Source organism: Hemiscyllium ocellatum, chromosome 15 (genome assembly GCF_020745735.1).
Source record: "Hemiscyllium ocellatum isolate sHemOce1 chromosome 15, sHemOce1.pat.X.cur, whole genome shotgun sequence".
NCBI classification, from domain to species: Eukaryota; Metazoa; Chordata; class Chondrichthyes; order Orectolobiformes; family Hemiscylliidae; genus Hemiscyllium; species Hemiscyllium ocellatum.
In genome coordinates, this window is record NC_083415.1 from 31,776,398 (window position 1) to 31,801,087 (window position 24,690).

Sequence of the window (24,690 nt, forward strand, 5' to 3'; positions counted from 1 at the left end):
AAAGTTGGTGGTGTTCCCGAGTTGTCTCTGTTTGCCGTCCAGTCTGCGAAGAACGTCACTGCTGCCTATAAATACCGCGGCGCCCCAACTCGCCAGAGTCTGCAAAGTTTAAAACCAGCAGCTTTGCAGCAATCTCCACATTTCTGCGCCGTACAGTCAGAACCACCATGAGGAATCTTTGGGTCGATAGCACAGTAACATTTTATGTCCTGTGCATTGCGTCTAAGGTGAGAGAAACTTTGTGCTCCTACTTTGCATGTTTGGACACACATAAGCAGGTACATTATTAGACGATGTGAGTTAGACTATTGTCCCATTTCAACAGTGAAGGAAATGCAAAAGGTTAACTTCGAGTAGATGCCAAAAGTTTGTATTTTTTTCTGGGCTGGGGGGAGATCCACTGTAATGCATTTTTACAATAATATTGTAAGTGACTTCTCATGCAGCAGATATTTCTCTGTGGTTTACTGAATTGGTTTTAATTTCAAATGTTTATTTTCTTTTTGCTCGTGATTTACATCATCATTCATAATTATTCACGAGCAACACAATTTCCGGGATTGTGGAGGGAATAAGTTGCCCCCCATTCTCCCAACTCTCACTTTGAGATTAAGCATACCATAATGGTAGTTTACTCACCTCCCAAAGTGCAACTAACATTGGCTCCAGTTGTTTTCCCCCACAGCTCTGCTCCTTTCAATGACCAAGCCACCTGCCTCCACACCGATAACATTTTGATGGCTGCCATCTTCTCTTGCAGGTTGGTGCCCAGCTCTGCCCCTACCCCTGCCACTGTCCCCCGACTCTACCCCTCTGTGCCCCAGGAGTCCCTCTTGTTGTGGATGCTTGTGGTTGCTGCCGGGTTTGTGCCAAGCAGTTGGGAGAATATTGCACAGGGGTGGACGTGTGTGATCCTCATCAGCATCTGTTCTGTGATCAGAGCATCAGCCTCTCTGGGACCAGAGGGATATGTACCTGTAAGTTTATTTATCAATGAATGGCCATCCTTAATTGTGCATACATTGGAAAGAACCACAAGATTTTATAAGAAGGCTTTCAGCCAACCAGAATTCTGTGGTCATTGCATTACCTTGTCCACTGTTTCTTACAACAGCTAGGTGTTAAAGCAAGAATACCATGTTAAGATTTTCATGCTAAAACGTTTCAAAAGCCTGTGACATTTTTGTTTGGGTCAGATGTTTTCATGGTGGTATTAGCTGTTTAAGATCCACTATCAAACACAGTTTAGCCTTTTTAAATCATCCATTAAAATGATTTGGGCTACAAGTGATTAGTTTCTTGGAGGAGGTCAGTTTCTTTGAATCAAAACAGCTCCAAGAGGGCATTCCTGGCAATGGAAGATCAGAAACTGGCCAACTCTCTCTGACTGATTCAGTAATCCAATATTATGGGTGGAGGGGCAGGCAGCTGATGGATGGGTTGGAATGGGAAAGGCAGTCAGTGAAGAGGTTCAGTTCACTTTGTTTTACTGCTCAGTGGTGAGGTATAGAGTGCCTATTTAGGGAGAATAGGCATTGAAATAATGGGTCAGGACTGTGTGGAGGTGGGGTTGGAGTTGATGGCTCAGGAAAATAGCAGAGAACTATGACAGGGCAGCTCCCAGAAACATTGACAGAGTGCTTTACAGTGGGGAACATCCCATACCAAAGAGGTTTGAGCCAATTCTGCAGGTTTCGAGCACAAACTGGGGCATTTCTCAAAGGAAGGGGATTTTCCTGTTGGAAATGGAGTGGAGCTATGCATCCAGTTACATTTAGTGAGGAGTGGGATCTGGGTAGGTGTGCAGGGGACTTGGCAGGCATAGCTACCATATTGCCCTAAATACATCAATGCATATATAGGCCAGTCAGCCCACATTTGTACACTGACAGGTGATGGTCATATATCTTCTAAGCTACAACTTCCTAAATTTAGCATAACTTGGCTCCCTGGAGGTTAGGACTCTGTTACAGCCCTCAGTGCCGGTGAACATCTCAGCATTCACTGCTATTGAGCCTATGAGATCCAGGCCTTGTCGATAAGCCTCTAGGCAACACACTTGGGTTTTGTGACCTATAGTGCAACACTGTGACTCTGAATGGCTTCTGCCTGTGCAGCAATGGATACAATGGTCTCTAAATGCTGTATCACAGCTGTCTCCACAAGTGGTTAGAGGATTGGCTATCACATTCACACTGGAAAGGATGGGCTTCAAGCTGCATGTGATGCTTTGTCCTATAGTGAAATCGGGCACTTCTTGAGCATCTTACTTTGTGTGTACAAAGTTAAAAATCACACAACACCAGGTTATAGTCCAACAGGTTTAATTGGAAGCACACTAACGTTCGGAGCACCGCTCCTTCATCAGGTGAATGTGGAGGACACAATTGTAAGGCACAGAATTTATAGCAAACATTTACCGTGTGATGTAATTGAAATTATACATGGAAAAATACCTTGATTGTCTGTTGAGTCTGTCATCTGTTCGAAAACCATGATAGTTTCACTTCTTTCATGTATAAATCACAAAAGCTTTTTTTTAAAAGTTGCATTCTCAGGTTAGCAGAAACAATTGGTGTTAGCTAGACAATATGTTGAAGGTGTTAGCCCCTTGTGTTCTCTGTCTATGCCATGATGTTTAGATTGATTCTAATCTAAAAAGTGAGATAACAGAGTTTTACATGAATTCATGCAGTTTTTGAGCAAAGTACAATGTAACTCTGCAAGTACAAATTCACCCCACAAAATATATGTGTGCATGTGGGTCTTTGTGTCCGTCTGTGTGTATGTCTGTCTGGGTGCATAGACAGAGAAAACAGGGGGCTAACACCTTCAACATATTGTCTAGCTAACACCAATTGTTACAGCTAACCTGAGAATGCAACTTTTAAAAAAGGTTTTTGTGATTTATACATGAAAGAAGTGAAACTATCATGGTATTTGAACAGGTGACAGACTCAACAGAAAATCAAGGTATTTTTCAATGTATAATTTCAGTTCTGCCACACTGTAAATTTTTGCTATAAATTCTGTGCCTTACAATGTGTCCTTTACAATCACCTGATGAAGGAGCGGTGCACCAAAAGCTAGTGCTTCCAATTAAACTTGTTGGATTATAACCTGGTGTTGTGTGATTTTTAACTTTGTATACTCCAGTCCAACACCAGCATCTCCAAATCATGATTACTTTGTGTGCTCATCCATTTTCCTCTGTATGCCACTCCATCATGGTCTTTATCTGAGTTCTATGCAACAGAGTTCATCTGCTCCCTTGCCCTCCAAGGAGATGGCAGAGGGCCCTCCATTAGCCACCTGGCTTCAGCCAACTTGTAACCACTGACTCAACAAGTTTATATCCAAGCTCTGTACTAGCCTCTCATGTAATTCTTCCATCTGAGCTGGTGGATGTAATGTAAGCAAAGGTCAACTCATGTTTAGTGCAGTTGTTAGTCCTCCTGGGGATGCTGTGATTAGCCAGGCAGCAACTCCTGTACATCCAAAAGCATAAAATCATTACAGAGGGTTGGAATGAGGGGAATGAGAGGTCTGTGGTCGTACCAGCTGCTGCTGAAAAATCATGCCATTATAGGAGAATGTGAGTGAGATAGGAGTGGAGGTGATGCATAAAACAACAACATAGCACCATTCTGAATGCTTTTGGGCTTTTCACACTGGTCAGAAAAAGGGCAGCAAATTGTTGGATGACCTTAAGTTTATAGAATATAAAGAAAGAAATCCTTGCATAAAATAGAGAGAGAGAGAGAGAGAGAGAGAGAGAGGCTCAAGACTAATGGGTGTCTCAAAGTCCATGAAACACTTTTGAGTGTAGTCACTGTTGTTATGTAGGAACTCTGGCAGCCAATGAGTAATTAGATTCCCTACAGTATGGAAACAGGCCATTTGGCACTCCACATTGACCCTTCAAAGAGTAACCCACCCAGACCCATTTCCCTACCCTATATTTGCCCCAACTAAAGCACCTAACACTATGGGCAATTTAGCACGGCCAATTCACCTGACCTGCACATTTTTGGATTGTGGGAGGAAACCCACACAGACACAGGGAGAATGTGTAAACTCCACACAGACAGTCGCCCAGGGCAGGAATCGAATCCAGGTCCCAGGCACTGTGAGGCAGCAGTGCTAACCACTGAGCCACGATACCATCCTAATGTGTTAAGGACCAGATAATCTGCTTTTGGGATATTTGATTTAAGGATAAATATGGACAAGACTCTTGAGATATCTTTTCAAAATAATGCCGTGGATATTTCATGTCCAACTAAGAGGCCAGAATGGGTCTTAGTTTTGCTGTCTTATCAGGAAATGGCACAGCACTTCTACCCTTACAGCACTCCCTTGTTCCTGTAACAGCCTTGATGTTTCTGCTCAAGTCCTCCAGTGGTTCTTGGACCCACAACCTTCAAAGTCAGTTATACTCAGATACCACTGACAGAGGGTAATATATAGGAGATCAGCCTGCACTAGTGCATTGGAATAGTCGAGTGTTGAAAATCCAATGGAGGTTTTATGAATAGGTGAAGTGGGACAGAGAGTAGTTGGGCAATGTTAGATACAAAATTATAGCTTTTGTGATGACATGGATATGTGATTACAATCTCATCTATGAGGTTAAATGTGACACAATGTTGCAAACAGCCTGACTTAGGTCCAATCAGTAGTTACAATTGGATCAGCACAACTACTGCTCCACATGTGTGAAACTCAAGGGATGAAGACATGCTTGGCTACCGTTTGTTCCTTGTCTGCTCCCTTGCATTTGATGCCATCTTGTCCTGAAAGAGTGAGGGAAGAATATCAGTGATTGAGGTAATTGTTAGAAAGCTGTAGGGATTTGGAAGCAGTGAGATATAGATGAGGCTGATACCATTGAAAGGTTTATAAGTTATAGTAACTATTGTCAAGTTTCGATCCTGAGTTGGAGAGACTGTTGATGGGCGACTGGGTGCTGTGATACATTGAGCAGAATGAGAGATTGATACAATGGCACGTAGGAGACGCTATGAGAAAATATATTAATTTATCTTGACAATTCACATTAACTCATTGAGCTTGCTCTGGCATTGTTGCCACATTCTCAATGCCAGATGTTTTGCATTGACCTCTGTAATCACTTACTCATATTTCTTCATAGGGCAGCATTGAGGGTCTTTTGGCTCCCTGTGAAAATAACTCCTCCAGGACTAAGGCCTTTGGTGATGCTTATATGAACTCTGTCTCTTCACCAGTGTTTGATTTCCTTTCCCTCCAGTTGCAATTGTGCCAACCAGCAGCAGCATCTTTTATTTAATGCAGCTTTCCTTTAAGAGAGACAAATTGCTTTTAGGCGCTGGAGGCTAGTTGGCATTGTGTGCATGTTTGGAACTCTGCAAGGCTGTTCTGTTGTGCAGCCATCAGCAGAAAAATATACGGTCAAAGTGAGGTGGCAGCTGCTCCAACAGAAACAAATATGGGCAGATCTCAAACTGTGACCAGTCCCCTTTCACATCCTAAAAATGAACTTTTTTTTAGATTAGATTATATTCCCTACAGTGTGGAAACAGGCCCTTTGGCCCGACTAGTCCACACCAACCCTCCGATGACTAACCCATCCAGTCCCATTTCCCTCTGACTAATGCACCTAACACTATGGGCAATTTCGCATGGCCAATTCACTTAACCTGCACATCTTTGGACTGTGGGAGGAAACCAGAGCACCTGGAGGAAACCCATGCAGACACAGGGAGAACATGTAAACTCCATATGGATAGTTGTCCGAGGCTGGAATCGAACCTGGGACCGTGAGGCAGCACTGTTAACCACTGAGCCACTGTGCCACCCATAAACTAGATTGCAACTCTTTGTGTATTTGTCTAATTTTGGATTATCATCATATGTTCTGTTTTGTGACTTAATCCACCACAACCTTCACTGTATCTCCTGTCTGACTCAGCTGAACATAAACATTTATGAGTTCATATGCAATTTAATCCAATGCTAGATTTTGCATTGTCCAACATCAGCCTCCAGACTCTCTCTAGTGATTAATTTTCATCAGTCTTTTATTTCATTTAGAAGCATACCTAATTAAATTATTGTGATCTGTATTCTCAAAGAATCTTGGTGTTTACTTTTGAAGCAGCAGACCACATGCCAAAGTCTATTATTTTTTTGTCCGTATTGGTATTTCATCTGGAATTTCCATTATCACCATGAATATTGGAATACTACAACTTTTATTCATAAATTTAAGAGGAATTGTTTGTTGTTTCATTGTCAGTAAACTTCTTTTAGCTGGCTTCTTCACAGTAGTCCAACACAATGCTTTTGTGTTCTCTAATACACAGCAACATAGTTCAAAATATCAACAGAACATTACTAATTTATTTGCTACAATTTTTAATCAAATACATCAACACCTGACAACACTTTACAAAAGCAACTTAGAGTAATAGAGTCATAGAAACGTACAACATGGAAACAGACCCTTTGTTCCAACTCGCCCACGCCGACAGATATCCCAGTCCAATCTAGTTCCACCTACCAGCCTGTCCATATCCCTGCAAACCCTTCCTATTCATATACCCACCCAGATGCCTTTTAAATGTTGCAATTTTACCAGCGTCCACCACATCCTCTGGCAGCTCATTCCATGCACACACCACCTTCTGTGTGAAAAAGTTGCCCCTTAGGTCCCTTTTATATCTTTCCCCTCTCACCCTAAACCTATGCCCTCTTGTTCTGGACTCCCCAACCTCAGGAAAAAGACATTGTCTATTTATCCTATTCATGCCCCTCATGATTTTATGAATCTCTATAAGGTCACCCCTCAGCCTCCGACGGTCCAGGGAAAACAGCCACAACCCACTCAGCCTCTCCCTATACCTCAAATCCTCCAACCCTGGAAACATCCTTGTAAACCTTTTCTGAACCGTTTCAAGTTTCACGTCTTTCTGATAGGAAGGAGGCTAGAATTGCATGCAATATTCAAAACATCACCTAACCAATGCCCTGTACAGCCGCAACATGACCCCCCAACTCCTGTACTCAATATGACCAATAAAGGAAAGCATACCAAACGCTTTCTTCACTATCTTATCTACCTACGAATCTATTTTAAAGGAGCTATGAACCTGCACTTCAAGGTCTCTTTGTTCAGCAACATTCCCTAAAACTTTACCATTATGTGTACAAGTCCTGCTAAGATTTGCTTTCCCAAAATGCAGCACCTTGCATTTATTTAAATTAAACTCCATCTGCCACTTCTCAGCCCATTGACCCATCTGACCAAGATCCCATTGCAATCTGAGGTAATCTTATTTGCTGTTCACTACACCTCCAATTTTGGTGTCATCTGCAAATTTACTAACTGTATCTCTTATCCAAATAATTTATATAAATGACAAAAAGTAGTGGACCCAGCACCAATCCTTGTGGTATTTCACTGGTCACAAGTCTCCAATCTGAAAAACAACCCTCCATCACCACCCTCTGTCTCAACATTTGAGCTAGTTCTGTATCCAAATGGCTAGTTCTCCATGAGATCTAACCTTGCTAACCAGTCTCCCATGGGGAACCTAGTTGAATGCCTTACTGAAGTTCATATAGATTATGTCCACCGCTCTGCTGTCGTGAATTCTCTTTGTTACTTCTTCAAAAAACTCAGTAAGTTTATTAGACATAATTTCCCACACACAAAGCCATGTTGACTAACACTAATCAATCCTTGCCTTTCCAAATACATGTCATTCTGTCTCTCAGGATTCCATCCAACAACCTGTCTCTCAGAATTCCCTCCAACACCACAGACGTCAGACTCACTGGTTTAAAGTTCCCTGGCTTGTCCTTACTGCCCTTCTTAAACAGTGGCCCCACATTGGCCAACCTCCAGTCTTCTGGCACCTCACCTGTGACTATCAATGATATTAATATCTCAGCAATGGGCCCAGCAATCACTTCCCTAGCTTCTGATAGAGTTCCAGGGTACACCTGATCTGGTCCTGGGAATTTATCCACTTTTTTGTGTTTCAAGACATCCAGCACTTCTTCCTCTGTAATATGGACATTTTTCAAGATGTCACCATCTATTTCCCTACATTCTGTATCCTCCATGTCCTTTTCCACAGTAAACTCTAATGCAAAATACCCAATTAATATCCCTCCATCTCCTGCGGCTCCACCCATAGGCCACCTTGCTGATCTTTGAGGAGCCCTTTGCTCTCCCTAGTTACCCTTTTGTCCTTAATGTATTTGTAAACATCCTTTGGATTCTCCTTAACCTTATTTGCCAAAGCTATCTTATGACCCCTTTTTGCCCTCCTGATTTCCCTCTTAAGTATAATCCTACTGCCTTTATATTCTTCTCAGGATTCACTCGATCTATCCTGTTTATAACCTGACATATGCTTCCTTCTTTTTCTTAACCAAACCCTCAATTTCTTGGATTTACCTTGTGTCTTTAAGATAGTGAAACATCCCATGGCACTTGTTTGTTTATCAATCAAATATCCGAAGTATTTGTCAAAGAGGTACGTTTAAAGGAGCATCTTTGAAGAAGGAGGGAGGATGAGAGAATGACAATGGTAATCTAAGAAAGAAGGGGGGATGAGAGAATGACAATGGTAATCTAAGGGACAATCACCCATGCTTGGTAAGTAGGTTGAAATTCCCAAGAATACTGAAAAGTGCTATCAAAATGCAAACTATATCTGTGTGGTACAAAAGCATTATGATTATGCACAATGTTGAATTATCTGTGTGTACTTCTCCACCCAAATCTACAGGCATTCAAGTGATAAATAAGGATTTTGGTGTTGGTATGGCTTGGGTTTTGTGGTCAATGGAAGACAAATGATTTGCTTCATTTAGAAAGCTTACAGCTGGCCAGAGAATCTTTGCGTACTTTTGAGCAGCAATTTACAGTCATCGCGACAAAGCTCATAGTGCCCTCTACAGGAGATGTGGGACCTGTAAACAAGGCATCCAAAGCATCTTCTCAGCCAAACAAATTAAAAGATCCTGACTCTGACATACAGTGCCCAATTTTAATTCATTCAAAATCACCAACTTGTAAATTGATGATGTTGGACTTTGAGTTTAAACCAGGACATATAGGTTAGAATATTTGATTAATGTAAAATAATCCAAAGAAAGAGTGAGAAAGATAGGATTGCGAGAGAGATAAAAAGACAGAAGAAGTAAACTGAACTGTTAAGCTTGTCTAGTCCTCTAAAATCTCCAAAATTAATTAGGATTTAAAGGAATAAGATTCCACACTTCTCAAAATAAAATTTCAACACTATAAAAGTTTTGTTCATAATTACTTAGCAGATTGTTAAAAAATGTGAACTTTGATAAAGAAGCCATGCATTCTTCTGTAACCATACTTAATTAAAGTCTGCTTAGTAAATACTACAGATGTCCCTTATATTATTTTACTGCTATTTGTTGGAAAGGCAACATTATATGAATCTTCTGGAGAAGCAGGGAAAATCAGACACCAACTTCCAGATTTTTGCATTTCATTGCACATGTGCGGGTGTTTATTTACTCTGAGATACCTTGGGAATACCAACAGCCTCTTGTGTTGCAAATTTCAGTCCAAATTTTGTAAACAAATGGCAAGACATAGGAGAGCCTTGATTTCTGCAGTAAAAAAAATTTTTGACGCTATCAGTGCCCAGCATTTTAAAAGATTAAATTTCCAGCAAACATGTTAAAGAAGTTACTGTCTGAGTTGGCCTGTTCCTCCAGAGGATGCATGTTAATTGTACTTCATCGAGAGGTCTGCTGGAATGCACTGCATTAGGTACTCATGAGATCCTCACCAAACTCCGAATACAAGACATGTGTTTGCTCATTGAGTGTAAATTAAAAGTTAATGACATAACAAACAACCTCCAAGGCATTCAAATCCAATTTCCATAAAATGTTTTCATTCAACTTTTTCCAGAATCATTTTCTTTCATTTGCAATCCATTTATTTCACTTTCAGTGTATGGTTTGACAATTGATCAAAAATTCTGGCATTCAATGACTGTTTTAGCCTCTTGCCTTGCACTATGGTCTATTGAGTATTTGGCAATCTGGATGATAAGCTACTCAGTGTTTGTATTCGTCACACAACTTGGTGGTTTTCAGTTGGGAGCACTGTTTTGACTTCCCAATCTAAACATCTCTTCAAGTTTTGTTGACAAGTTTAAGTGTTGTGAACATCATTGGTTACCACAAATTCCTTGCAGTTATTATAATTTAAATTAATGAAATGACATGGACTATATGTTATTGCATTTTTTAATATATTAACTATATTATGTATAAACTGTATAAATATGATTTGAATTACGAGCATTTTTAAATTGTGTCTAGCACTTGAAGCTGGAACATGTGAATTCAATGGGGTGATCTATAAGGATGGTGATGTATTCCAGCCCAGCTGTAAATATCACTGTTGGTGCTCGGATGGAGGAATTGGTTGCATCCCACGCTGTAGTGAAGACGTTCGTCTGCAGGGTCCAGACTGCCTTTACCCAAAACGTGTTGAAATCCCAGGAGAATGCTGTCCTCGTTGGATATGTGAGAAACAAGACAATGGTATCTTTGGCAATGCTTTGGCAGGTAATTATTTGGGATTCTTTGGCAACAAATGTCTTTGGATTTTGCACCAATTATTAGGAACAGTGGAAGCTAGTTATACAGATTGATTTGGTTGGCAGATCAAATGATCAGTATAGGTATTCTTGATGTACTTGATGCTGCTTAGTACTCATTAGTGCAGCAAGCTAAATTTAGCTAGTTCGGTATGTCACATAAACATCTCTATAACATTAAATCATTAGCTTGTTATGACACAGGGACAGTCCATCAAATTAAATCGGCCTCACTATCATTGGATTCACAACGTAATGAAATTAAGGTGTTCATTGGCCCTCAAAATTGCACCATTATTCCTACACTGACTTTAAGAAGAACAGATTGCAGATACATATAACTTATACAGAAATTACCAATTTATTATTTGTAATGTGACTTTGACATGGCAAAGCTAAACAACAAAGTAATCTACTTAATGTCTATGATTTAATCTACTTTGTCTATGTGTGTGAGTGGGGGTTACAATCAAACAGACACAAAGGATAACTTTAAAAGAAAACAATTAAGAGCTGTAACTGGCCAGTTTGACAACCATCTTAACTATGAGTACCAAGCCTTTAATTTAGGCACATGAGATTGTATTTTGCTTGAATTTCAATGTGACTACTTAGTGTAAACAGCCACCAGTATGCTTCAAGGAAAATTGACTTATTTCTTATAAACTGAAATTCTTTTTACAGAACATTCAATAATTCTTTAACTGAATATAAAACTAGAGAGATAGTAAAACTCAAAAACAGCTTCCCAATCCAGCAGCTTCCACTCACAGCCTTTTTCCCAAAACACCCAGACAAAACCAATTCAATGATTGGTTTATCTTTCCTTTTGTAACTTTTTCATTGATTTATCAGCCCTCTCTGATTAATCAGTGCAACATCCAACATACTGCCAGTCTTTGAATATAACACATCCTGGTATTGCAGTGCTCTTAGAACAATAATTAACCTGAAATTATCTTTCCAGGCCAGTTCCCATATACACACATCAGTTTGCTTGTTCTTTTTTTTCACAAAAAGCTGCTGTTCAAAATTTAAAATTCTAATTCTTAACTTCAGCTCACAGTTACAAATCACAAATAAGTGAAAAAAAAAGTGATGGTCTCAGCAAAACGGATACTCTTGGATGACAGGCATTTATCCTCACTGTGTCGGTTGACTGAATTATCTGTAATAGTCTGGGTAATTTAACAATGTGGCTGGAAAGGCAAAAGCCCATGTATACTTACAATGAAAATGTTAGCTGCTTCTTTGGTTATTCAATATTTAATAGATGACCCCTCCATATAGTACAAACACTATAAAAACAACCTTCACTTCTTAGCCCAAAAAGAAACAAACAATGTGGGCAGTTTCACATGTAGATAAAAATCAGGATTGAAGTCAAGGAGGAGGTATTTGGAAGTGTGCACTAACACTTAGTTAATGTTTTTAAAGGAGAAATTGGAAGAGCAAATGCTGAGGTATAGTGATTTAAAGAAAAAAATTGGAGTATTCAGTCTCCAAGCAAGCAAGGAGGGAGTTAATGCATTGAGAAACACAATGTTTTAGAGGAAGAATTCGGGTTGGGGAATGGGAATGTAAGGCAGGACCAAGTTACAGAAATAAATAAGTAGGCAGGTGATTTCACCTTGAAGCAGCATGTTAATATGGAAGATGAGAGCACAGAGGGCAAATTCCTTGAGGATTTGAGGCAATGATTCAAGGGCAGGAAAAGAAGCCATTGCTGGAGATGGACAGGCAATGATCAGATACATGGAAATGAGAAATTAGCAGTACTTTTGGGAAATCAAATCCATGTGTTGAAACCAATGGATACCAAATAGCTTGTAAAACAGAAGTCTTGATAATTAATCAAAGCTTTTGAAGTTGGTGTTACAGACTTGTGTTTACAAACCCTATCAGTAGCATCCCCAGAGGTAACCATATATGCTAAGTCCGACAGCAGATTGCTCTCCGTGCTGGAATGGAATTGCTGAACTGTCTTGGAAATGCTCCCATGACTCTTGGCAGGCCCTCCTATACTGTTGACAACTCCTAATTCAGGTCAAGGAGTACTCTTCAGTAGGGTGATCCTTTGGAGTTTGCAACTTGATCGTCTTCACCTGGGACCTGGCTTGGCCTCTGCAAAATGAGGCCTTGAGCTGCTCTTTCAAGTGTCTCCTGAAAAAGCATTTGATAAAATGCACATTACAGACTTGTGAGCAAAGTTAGAGGCCCTGAATAAAAGGAACAGTAGCAACATAGGTATGAAATTTGCTGTATGATAGATAACCAGAAGTGGTTAATTAATGGTTGTTTATTGAGCTAGAGGAAGGATCATAGTGGAGTTCCAAAATGGGTCGGTTTTAGGGCCGTTGCTCTTTTTGCTATATGTATTAATGCTCTGGAATTTGGTGAACAGGACACAGCTTCAAAGTTTGCAGAAAGGATGCAATTTGCAAGTATTGTGAACTGCGAAGTGGATAATATTTAATTTCAAAGGATGTAGCCTGGTGGAAAGGACAGAGAAGTGGCAAATGAAATTTAATGTAGAGAAGTATGAAATGGTTCATTTTAAGAAAACAGAGGCAATATAAAATAAAAGTATAATTCTAAAAGCTTTGCAAAAGCAGAGGTACCCGATGTATCTTGAACATAAATCATTAAAGGTGGAGAGAGTGATTAGTAAAGCACACAACATCTGGACTTTATCAATTGAACTTTGAACACAAAAGCAGGAATTTTTGTTAAACTTGTAAAAAAAAATTGGTTTGGCTGCAGTTGGAGTATTATGCCCAGGACAAAAGTGAAGGCATTCGGGAAGTTGCAGAAAGATTCACGAAAATGAGGATGAGGAACTTCGGTTACATAGATTGACTGGAGAGGCTGTTCAGTTTGGAGAAGAAGATTGTGAGGGAATTTGAAAAATATATTTGTAAATGGGTGTCAACAGCATTTATTGAGATAAACATTGGTGGAAGGATTGAGAACAGAGGGTACAGATAATTGGTAATTGGCAAAGAAGGAATGGCAACATCAGGAAAAGATTTTTCACACAGCAAGTAGTTAGGATTAGGAATGCACTGGCTGAGAATTTGGTTCAAACAGGTTCATTCAAGGTATTCAAAAAGGAATTTTATTATAACCTGAAAAGAAAGAATGTGTAGTGCTATGTAGAGAAGGTAGGGCAGTGGCTCAAGTGAATTATTCTTTCAGGAAGATGGGACAGGCATGATGACCTTCTTTTGTGCTGTAGCCATTCTAATATTTAATTACCATTATATGTAAATCATCCTGTGCATCCACTTCTACTCCTCAATCCCAAGTGAAATGTCACTCTCTGAGTAGATGTATGAGAGGTTTGAGACAGTGGTTCTTTAAGAGGCACTTCCTCTGCCAATCTCAGCTTCCTGTTGATAGAATGAAGGGCTCATTGAGACAGGGAGAACAACAAGGGTTTCTGTGGGTTTAATAGTTCCCAATGTTGTTGAGAATGTTCGGTACTGAAGTGCCACACAGTTTACATTCAGGATTGTGTGAGGAAAGCAAGTGATAGTATTAGGAAAGGCAGATACTTTTTTGTTGCCCTTGCCTCCATCAATATTCTCAGCAACTCACTTGCCCAATTCCATGTGGTGTACCTTTGCATCTTACTTAGTATGTGCCCAGATGCAGATGATCGTTTCTCAAATTTTATTCATCACACATGTGCTTTTGCAAAGACTTGAAGAACGTTTTTTTCTAATCTGCTATTCAGCTATTTAGGGCTTTTTATCTTTTAGATTAGACTTACAGTGTGGAAACAGGCCCTTCGGCCCAACAAGTCCACACCGACCCGCCGAAGCGAAACCCACCCATACCCCTACATTACCCCTTACCTAACACTACGGGCAATTTAGCATGGCCAATTCACCTGACCCGCACATCTTTGGACTGTGGGAGGAAACCGGAGCACCCGGAGGAAACCCACGCAGACACGGGGAGAACGTGCAAACTCCACACAGTCAGTCGCCTGAGTCGGGAATTGAACCCGGGTCTTCAGGTGCTGTGAGGCAGCAGTGCTAACCACTGTGCCAGTGAATAGGAAGGCAGAAAAACTGATTTCTAAAGTTTAAGAAAACAGCTACAGTAAGAAATGATAACATGAATTGATAGTCTTCAAGTTATGAATTCAAGAATGCTCTTCATAACTGCTGTAAGGACATATGCAGAAGGTAAGTGGCACTTATAAGGATGCAGTTGGAGTCTTGAGCTGCTGTGATTGAGAAATATTAGTCAGAGTGAGGGGAGGGAAAAGCAGTGAATGTATGTGAAGAGGGATGAATAAATGGGTGAGTTAGGATGGCCAAACGTAAAGCATGACACTCCATCAGCTGAGAATGGTGTTAGAGAGAAACAATTGAATTATAGATTATTTAATATAACATTTGTTGTCAGGAAATTGCTAGAATCTATAATTAACCACAGGGTAACTTGAACATCTTAAAATGTTTCAGCTAATTGGACACAATGGATTTTTGAAGGATAGTCCATCCCTGAAAATTCCTGGCTAAAGTAGTGGACAGACAAGAAAGATTTTATCCCTTCATGGGGTTTGGCCATCAATGGCAAGGCAAGCATTTGCTACCTATTCCTAATTTTCCTTGTGAACATGATGACAGTGGTTTAGCAACACGACTTGCAGGCTGCTCAGCTCAGGAGCCTGGTGCTCATCTACTCCAATCATTTTTTACTTTCTTTTTCTTTCTCTGCATTTTCTTAATGTTTACATTTAATATCTTACCTTTTTTAACTTCTTCGGATGAAGGCATCTTCTCCCGGCATGAGCCCAGTGAAGAGGAGCCTTCCAGTCCCAGAGGGACTGTCTCGGCCTGGTTTGGCAAGTCTAGTCCTGGCATGGTCGTCTCTTTGGCAGCAGCTTCTGGGTATTCCTACATTCATCATCTTAGTTGACTTTTCCTGAAGTGAAATTGACCTGAGATGAACTGTCTTAACATTTTGCTTATTTTCTATGACTTCTGTCATTAATACAGGTGCTGTGGTTTGGTGACTTATAAAACTTTTTACGGGAGTGAGTAAGTTGCTTGATCAGCACCCCATCACCTCATTAAACATTCACTGCGGAAAATGTGTTGCTGGTCAAAGCACAGCAGGCCAGGCAGCATCTCAGGAATAGAGAATTCGACGTTTCGAGCATAAGCCCTCGAAACGTCGAATTCTCTATTCCTGAGATGCTGCCTGGCCTGCTGTGCTTTGACCAGCAACACATTTTCAGCTGTGATCTCCAGCATCTGCAGACCTCATTTTTTACTCAAACATTCACTGCGTCCCATCTTGATAACAGCAACTCATCAAATGCACCTTCGACAGCACCTTCCAAACTCTCATGCTCTGTAAGTGCTTGAGAACCCTACCGCCTAAGAATTTTACCCCACCACCACACACTTCCCCACACCCGCGGAGTTATACAGCAGGCTGACTTGGAAATATCAGGGTCACTGGACTCAAAACGTGAACTCTGCTTTCTCTCTAAGTGCTGCCAGACCTACCAAATTTTTCCAGCAAAATCTGTTTTTGTTTCAAATTTCGAGCATCCACAGTTCTTTGTCTTATTTTACTGTTTCTTTTTCGTTGTTGTGCTAAAGCCCCAGAACCGTCTCCCTAACATTCACTACAATGCAGTAGTTCAAAAAAAGCAGTGTGCTGTTGCCTTCCCATGTGCAATTAGGGATGCATACAAAGAAGAACAAAGAACAATACAATGCAGGAACAGGTCCTTTGGCCTCAAGCTTGTACTGTCACATTTTGACCTTCCATACTAAAGCAGGATCCATATCCCTCTATTCACATCCTATTTGTGTATTTGTCAAGGTGTATTTTAAATGCTGCTATTGTATCTGCCCCCAGCACCTCCTCTGGCAGCGCATTCCAGGCACTCACCACCCTTTGTGTGAAAAACTTGCCTCGCAATCTCTTTTAAACTCCTCCCACACCTTGAATCTGTCTTACCTAGTAATTGATCCCTCCACCTTGGAAAAAAGCCTCATACTTCACATTCTGTTCATTGTCAATCACAATCATATAAACTTGTATCAGATTCCCCCTCCACCTCATGTGTTCCAGTGAAAACAAACCCAGTCTGTCTAACCTTTCTTCTTAGCTAGAATCTCCCATACCAGGAACATCCTGGTAAACCTTTTCTGTATCCTCAACAAAGCATCCACATCTTTCTGGTAGTGTGGTGAACAGAAATGTAAGCAATATTCCAAATGTGTCCTAACTAAAGTTCTATAAAGCAGGAGCATAACTTGGCTATCATTATACTCAATCTTCCAATGAAGGTAAGCATGCCATAGGCCTTTGTTACTACCTTATCTACCTGTGCTGCCACCTTTCGTGATCTGTGGACCTGCATACCCAGATCCCTCTGCATATCAATACTCCTAAGAATTCTGCCAATTGCTGTATAATTTCCACCTATACTTGACCTTCCAAAATGCATCATGTTACATTTGTCCGATTAAACACCATCTGCTGTTTTTCTGCCCATGTCCCCAACTGATCTATATTCTGCTACATTCTCTGGCAATCCGCCTCACTATCCGCAACTCCACCAAGCTTTGTATTATCCACAACGTTACTAATTAGACCATGCATGTTTTTCTCCATATTATTTAACCAGATCACAAACAGCACTGATCCCTGTGGAACACTACTCGTTACAATCCTCCATTCCAAAAAGCATCCTTCCACTGCTACCCTCTGTCTCCTATGACTAAGCTAGTTCTGTATCCATCTTGCCAACTCACCCCAATGCCATGTGACATTACCTGATAATAAATGATGACCACAAACCATGAATGAATTATTTTAAGAATGCCTAATGTTAAGATTTCCCAACTGCATTTGTTGACTTATTTCCTACAATGGTAACATAATTGCTTTATAAAGAATTAGACCTAAATATGCAATATTCTTATTTTTGACAGCCTATGTAAACTTATGAGTTGTCAGTTCATTTTTATGACTAACTTTGAAACAAATAAGACTATTGCTTATTTTATCTTCAGCATACAGATCGGAGGTATTGTACGGAAGATATGTTTCCAATGTACCTTACAACTGCCCAGAGCAAAGCAGTGAGTGGAGTGCTTGTTCCAGGAGCTGTGGGATAGGAGTGTCTACCCGAATTTCCAACAAGAATGACCATTGTGTTTTGGAGACACAAAGCCAGCTTTGTATTGTGAGACCATGCCAACATGACTATGCAAATGAAGCTCACATGGTGAATAATAGTTTTTTTTTAAAACCACTTAGTAACAATGTTATTCATAAAGCTCATTGTTATATTGCTATGGAAAGGGATGAGAACCAGATGGGACTTATTTATTGTCCTCTTCTCTCTGCAAGAAGAACATTAATTTTAAATAGGTTACAATTTTAAAAATTGTAGCAAACTGTCTTAGTCTAAATCAGGAAGATTATTATACACAAACACTTGCATACAACACACTTGAAAGGAAATAGCAAAGGTAAACAGCTTTATAACTAGAAATAAACTAAAAGCAAAAGTGCAGCTATTAATTATTGTGAATCTGAGTCAATTGAGGGTTTCTTCGTTCAGGTGTAAAGTTGAAGCATGTCCAGATGGCTGAAGGCAGGATGTTGCAAATTTCCTTTAAAAGTTAGAGGTGATACAACAGATTGAAGTAACAAGGTTTGTCTACGGTTTGTAGACCATCCTCTTTTAAGTGAATACAAAGATTTTCCAGAAGGGGAACCTAGCCTAGAGGTGGCTTAGCTACCAGTCCAGAGAGCTGTTTGCTGTTTTCAGGTCCGATATTAAAAGCAGACTAAGCCAAGTGCCCAGAAAAAAACAGCTATAAAGCTTTTCAAAGAAACGTTTTGGTCACATGAATGAGTCAGTTTGTCGAACAAATCAAAATTCTTTATCTTTGGTCAAATCCATTGTTCACTTTCGAAGTGAGATGAAGCTGTTGGCATTTTTGCAGATATGAGTGTTGTGAGTCTAAGCTTGCTTTGTCTCACTATGTCTACAGGATCCATGCAATTAAAAGGTGAGAAATTACACCAAGGATGTGTAATGATGGTTTCAAGTTTCTAAGGCTGTAACCAACTTGAAAGTAATATGATCTGTGGTGACCATTTAAGTCTAGCCAAATCCACTTTTAAAAATAATGAAAAATATACTTTATAGTCATTTGGTAGTTTAAAACTTGAGTGCTTCTGCAAAGTGATACATTTTTCACTTCGCAAGAATACCAATTCAAAAGAATAATCAAAGTTGATACTATGTGAGAGAAGAGTGCTAATTGGTTCCAAGTGGTTTGCTATGAAAAGTACACCAATTAATGACGATTAACTGTTAACTGTTAGGCTCTGTTTAAATTTTAAACCAGGTGGCTTCACTCTGATTGGTAAGGACATTATCCTGCAAAATGAACGATCAAATGGCTTATTTTACTGAGAGAGAACAGTTATAATTATGTTTACATGTTCTTTCCAAAGCCCTGTGTATTAATATATGTAGCTTCCAGTATGCAGAAGAGCACGACAATACAAGTCCAACTGATGATCCTAAATTAGTTTTCATAAGAAATTCTGGCACACTCAGGATCATCCAAGAAATATTGTCAAATTGAAGAATCATAAATATTTTGGATCCTGTGTTACAAATTTCACAAGTGCAGATTGGTACGGTTAATATCTTACTTTTTGAATACAGTTGAAGGGATATTCATTGATACATTCTCCCAGTCTTTGGAATATACGGTCTACATACATGGCAACACACTGGTATTGCAGATATGCAGCATATCACTTCAGTTGTGTGAGCATGAAAAGCATTGAGTCATCTTTGATAGCCCTGTTTCCAATTGCAGACCTTAAAGCCAATGGCCTGAACTTTACATCAAAAATAATGGTGAGGTTATCAGAGCTTGGAAACTGGACACTTAAACTTAAAATCAAGCACTTGCTGTCTGAGTTGCTTTACTCTACCAGAAGCAATGCTGTTCAGCATCTGGCTGTGAAACTTGACATGGAAATACATGGGAGGCCACGGAATTGGGATATTTATATAATAGATATGCTTAAAATGCCAAAGAAATCAATTGAAGTTCAAGTGAATTTTTAGGGATACGATAGATTTTAATTGATGACAAATAATCTCATGAACTGAGGATAAATTTTTACAAGTGCAAAGTTTAGTTTTTAATATTTTAATCATTAACTTCAAAAAAGGTTTCTTTTGTCTCTTTTATGTCTATCTCAATTTGATGTTCTACTCCTTTTTATTATTTCCCATTCTACACCTGATTTGATATTGAATTGATTATTCTGATGTGCACTCCCTAGTTATGACTTGGCAAGCCTCAGTAAAGATTCTTCAGTCTGATTAATTAAGGACCTATTTTGTTGCTTGGTCTTATTGCAGGAGTAGCAGATCCTCTGTAGAGGCTATGTGTTGTTTTGGATCTCTGATAATTGCAGGTTCCTGCAGTGACAGACATTATTTTTTAATATAACATCTATGAAGTAATAAAACAGCCCAACACACTTCAAAAAGCAATGAAAAGCAAAATTAGACACTGATCCCTGTATGGTGACAAGATGCCCAAAAGCTTGGTCAAAGAAGCAAGATTTAAGGAGCATCCTAAGGGAAGAAAGATAAAGAAGGAATCAGGGAGGGTGAGGGAGGGCATTCCAGAGCCCAGGATCTAAGTGGCTAAAGACACAACCACCAAAATCTGGGATAGTGAAGAGGTCGGCATTGGCTGAGTGTGGATTTCTCAGACAGTTATGGGACTAGAAAAAGAATTATAAAGATTGTGAGGTGCAGGACCATGGATGGATTTAAAAACATGAATGAAAATTTAAAAATTGAACCATTATTAATTTGGGAACCAATGGAACTCTGCGAGTTTAGGGGTGATGGGAATAAGGTTTCAGAAGATATAAAGTTTCCAGAGGGTAGAATGTAGGAGATCCTACAGACATTTATTTGATTTGTTACTATTGGTAACAAAGGGATGAATGAGGATTTCAGCAGCAGATAAGCTGATGCTGACACTAAGTCAGGCAGTGTTACCAAGATAGAAATACATGGCCTTAGAAATAGTGTGGGTATGCAATTAGAACCTGAAGGTTAAGTAGGAAAATAAGGTTAGAAACAGATGCCAGAGGACTGGGAAGCCTACAAAGCCCAACAGAGGACAACGAAGAAAGAAATAAGGAGAGAGAATATTAAAAATGAGGGTAAGCCAGCCAGTAATACGAGGAAAGAACGCAAGAGTTTCAATAGATATATAAAGGGCAGAAAAGAGGCAAAAGTGGACATTGGGCCACTGGAAAATGATGCTGGAGAAGGAGTAATGAGGAACAAAGAAATGGCTGAGGAACTGAATAAGTACTTTGCGTCTGTCTTCATGGTGGAAGGCATGAGTAATATCCTAAAAATTCGAGAGAGTGAGGGGGCAGAGATGAGTATGGTGGCCATCACCAAGAAGAAGGTGCTAGAAGAAGTGAAAAGCTCTGAAAGTGGATAAATCACCTAGAATAGATAGGCTACACCCCAGAGTTCTGAAGAAGATAGCTGAAGAGATAGTGAAGGCTTTAGTAGTGATCTTTCAGGTATCACTAGATTCAGAGAGGGTCCTGGAGGACTGGAAAATTGCTAATGTAACCCCCTGTTTAAGAAAGGAGCAAGGCAAAAGACAGGAAATTATAGGCTGATTAGCCTGATCTCAGTCATTGGTAAGATCCTGGAATCCATTGTGAAGGATGGAATCTCTGAATACTTAGAAATACATGGTAAATTAGAGCAAAGTCAGCATTGTTTCGTCAAGGCGAGGTCATGCCTGACAAATCTGTAAGAATTCTTTGAGGAGGTAATGAGCAGGTTGGACCAATGATAGCCAATGGATGTTATCTATCTTGACTTCCAGAAGGCCTTTGATAAGGTGCCACACGGGAGACTGGTGAGTTAGATGGTCATGGTGTTAGAGGCAAGGTACTAGCATGGTTAGAAGATTGGCTGTCTGGCAGAAGGCAGAGAATGGGGACAAAGGATGGAAGCCAGTGACTAGTCATGTTCCACAAGGGTCAGTGTTGGGACCACAACTTTTCATTTTATACATTGGAGGTATAATGGACAAAATTGGAGGTGTAGTGGACAGTGAAGGAGGTTACCTTCGAGTGCAACGGGAGTTTGACCAAATGGGGCAATAGGCTGAGGAGTCACAGATGGGGTTTAATTTCGATCAATGTGAGGTGCTGCATTTTGGAAAGGCAAATCAGTTTAGGACTTATACACTTAATGGTGAGGTCCTGTGGAGTGTTGCTAAACAAAGAGACCATGGAGTGCAGGTTCATACTTCCATGAAAATGGAGTCGCAGATAGATTGGACAGTGAAGAAGGCATTGGTATGCTTTCCTTTATTGGGAGAATATTGGTTAGGCCCTGGAGTGGGTCCAGAAAGGTTCACGAGAATGATCCCAGGAATGAAAGGTTTAACATATGAGGAACATTTAACAACTCTGGGACTATACTCGATGGAGTTTAAAAGGATGAGGGGGGAATCTAATTGAAACTTATATGAGGGACATGGATAGGATAAATAGACAATAGTGAGGGTGCCCAGAACGAGAGACACTAGTTTAGGATGAGAGGGGAAAGATTTAAAAGGGACCTAAGGGGCAACTTTTTCATGCAAAGGGTGAAATGAGCTGCCAGAGGAAGTGGTAGAGACTGGGACAATGACAACATTTAAAAAGGCATCTGGATGGGTGTAAGAATAAGAAGGGTTTAGAAGGATAAGGGTCAATTACTGGCAAATGGAATGAGATTATTTTAGGATATCTAGTTGGCATGGATGAGTTGGACTGAAGGGTCTGTTTCTATGCTGTACATCTCTATGACTCCACAACTCTATTGAGGAGGCAGAGAGACTGCAGAAAGATTTAGACAGGTTAGGAGAACGGGCAAAGAAGTGGCAGATGAAATACAATGTGGGAAAATATGAGCTTATGCACTTTGGTAGGAAGAATAGAGGCATGGACTATTTTCTAAATGGGGAGAAAATTCAGAAATCTTAAGTGCAAAAGGACTTGGGAGTCTTAGTCCTGGAGTGGGTCCAGAAAGGTTCACGAGAATGATCCCAGGAATGAAAGGTTTAACATATGAGGAACGTTTAATGACTCTGGGACTATACTCGATGGAGTTTAAAAGGATGAGGGGGGGATCTAATTGAAACTTACAGAATACAGACCGGCCTGGGCAGAGTGGAAGTTGAGAAGATGTTTCCATTGACAGGAGAAATGCAAACCTGAGGGCACAGCCAAAGAGTAAAGGGAAGAACCTTTAGAACAGAGATAAGGAGAAACTGGTTTAGCCAGAGAGTGGTGAATCTGTGGAATTCATTGTCACAGAAGGTTGTGGAAGCAAAGTCATTGAGTATATTTTAAAGAAGATAGGTAAGTTCTTGATTGCCGGTGGGGGGGGATATCAAAGGTTACGGGTAGTAAATGGGAAAATGGGGTTGAGAAAAGCTATCATCCATGATTGAATGGCAGAGGAGACTCGATGGGCCAAATAGCCTAACTTCTGCTCCTATGCCTTATGGTCTTATAAATCCTCTGATTATTGTCATGGAGTGGAATGCAGATGTTAGGTAGGGAACAGAGCTTGAATAATGACTAAATGTTCATGACTTCATTATATTTAATTGGAGGCAATTACTGCTCACCAGTGTGATAATTAAACAATAATGCAGATGTTGAGAGAGGAAGTGGTGAAGTAGGATTGGGTATGGTTATTGTATATGTGAAAACTAATGCTCTGCCTTTAGTTACTGTTGCCGAGAGGAAAGATACAAAAGTACAGACCAGTATAGATTCTTGGGGCAATTGAGACTGTACCATAAGAAAGGGAAATAAAGCCATTACAAGAGATACTCTGCAGTTAGATTGATAACATTGAAACTGGAAATTCCATTGCAAACCTCCAGAAAATCAGTAAATCTAATGAATCACTCTGTAATGCCTTTCATTTGTGGCTGACCATAAAATCGAGATCTGTAAAGCAGTTGGACTGTTTTTGTAAAGCTTTGGATTGTCTTTCCCAATGCTTCGCTTTGTAGAATGTACTGTCATGTATGAAGATGAAGGAATAAGGTCAATTATAGTGATCATTTTATTCTATTGCCATTGCAAAAATTACTTATTTTGCACAGTATAATTTGGTAACAAATCACAATTCAGACATATTTTCTAGCTGCATCATTGCTTATTGTTGTATTCAGTTTATATAATACAACATATCTTTCTTTCAGAGAAGGAAGATTTGCAGGCCAACAACAAGGGCATCTCATCCAATTCAATTTGAATACAACAATTGTATAAGTGTTAAGGCTTACAGACCCAGATACTGTGGCTTATGCTCTGACAGACGTTGCTGCACTCCACATAAAACTAGAACAGAGCTGCTGGACTTCAGGTGCAATCATGGGAGGATTGTAAAACAGCAAATGATGTTCATTATTTCCTGTGTTTGTCATTATAACTGCTCCCATGCTTATAACTAAATTGTAACTCACTAAATTACTTCAACATTGAGAGCAGATTATTTCCATACAAGATTTTCCTGTGTAAAATAAAGTGTTGCTATTTTGAAGAGTTAAAACATTTTGTAATCAATTTAGAAGAGACCTTTGGCTATTGAGTTACTTCTGTTTAAGAATATTCTGTGCATTCCTTTAATATTGAGTTTCCAGCACTAGTTAACATAATCTCACAGTAAAATAAAAATGGATAAAGTGAACATTTTCACTTACCACACATCAGCCACTAATTGCTTTGCAGAAATATTTAAATTTTTTGCCACTAGATTTTGAGGCTGAACTGCTTAACATTGCAGTAATGCATGGAGAACCTTCATGAAAATGTTGCATGTTCAACTGACAACCTCAATAAGACCTGTTGAGGATGGTTAAGTCCTCACCCTAATATTCACTTGTTGGGCTATAAGCGTCCTCTAGAA

General features: G+C 39.8%; 1 protein-coding gene across 2 annotated transcripts; it reads left to right on the forward strand.

The window, feature by feature from the left end:
- LOC132822735 (CCN family member 3-like) lies at positions 1-24,294 on the forward strand. Of its 2 annotated transcripts, none has more exons than XM_060836019.1 (5): positions 1-227; positions 761-977; positions 10,369-10,617; positions 17,702-17,916; positions 23,984-24,294. In XM_060836019.1, exons 1-5 carry the CDS (start codon positions 168-170, stop codon positions 24,233-24,235), a joined length of 993 nt encoding a protein of 330 aa, XP_060692002.1. In that variant the 5' UTR covers positions 1-167; the 3' UTR covers positions 24,236-24,294. The 2 variants fall into 2 exon arrangements, with proteins under 2 accessions (XP_060692002.1, XP_060692003.1); XM_060836020.1 differs by having other exon boundaries at positions 10,431-10,617.
- Positions 24,295-24,690: the final 396 nt, after the last annotated feature.

Bases quoted from the DNA above. Each gene is read 5' to 3' on its own strand.
- LOC132822735 (XM_060836019.1), top strand. From the start codon at position 168: ATGAGGAATCTTTGGGTCGATAGCACAGTAACATTTTATGTCCTGTGC. The intron at 228-760 runs GTGAGAGAAACT...CTTCTCTTGCAG, and splicing joins TCCTGTGCATTGCGTCTAAG to GTTGGTGCCCAGCTCTGCCC. The intron at 978-10,368 runs GTAAGTTTATTT...AATTGTGTCTAG, and splicing joins GACCAGAGGGATATGTACCT to CACTTGAAGCTGGAACATGT.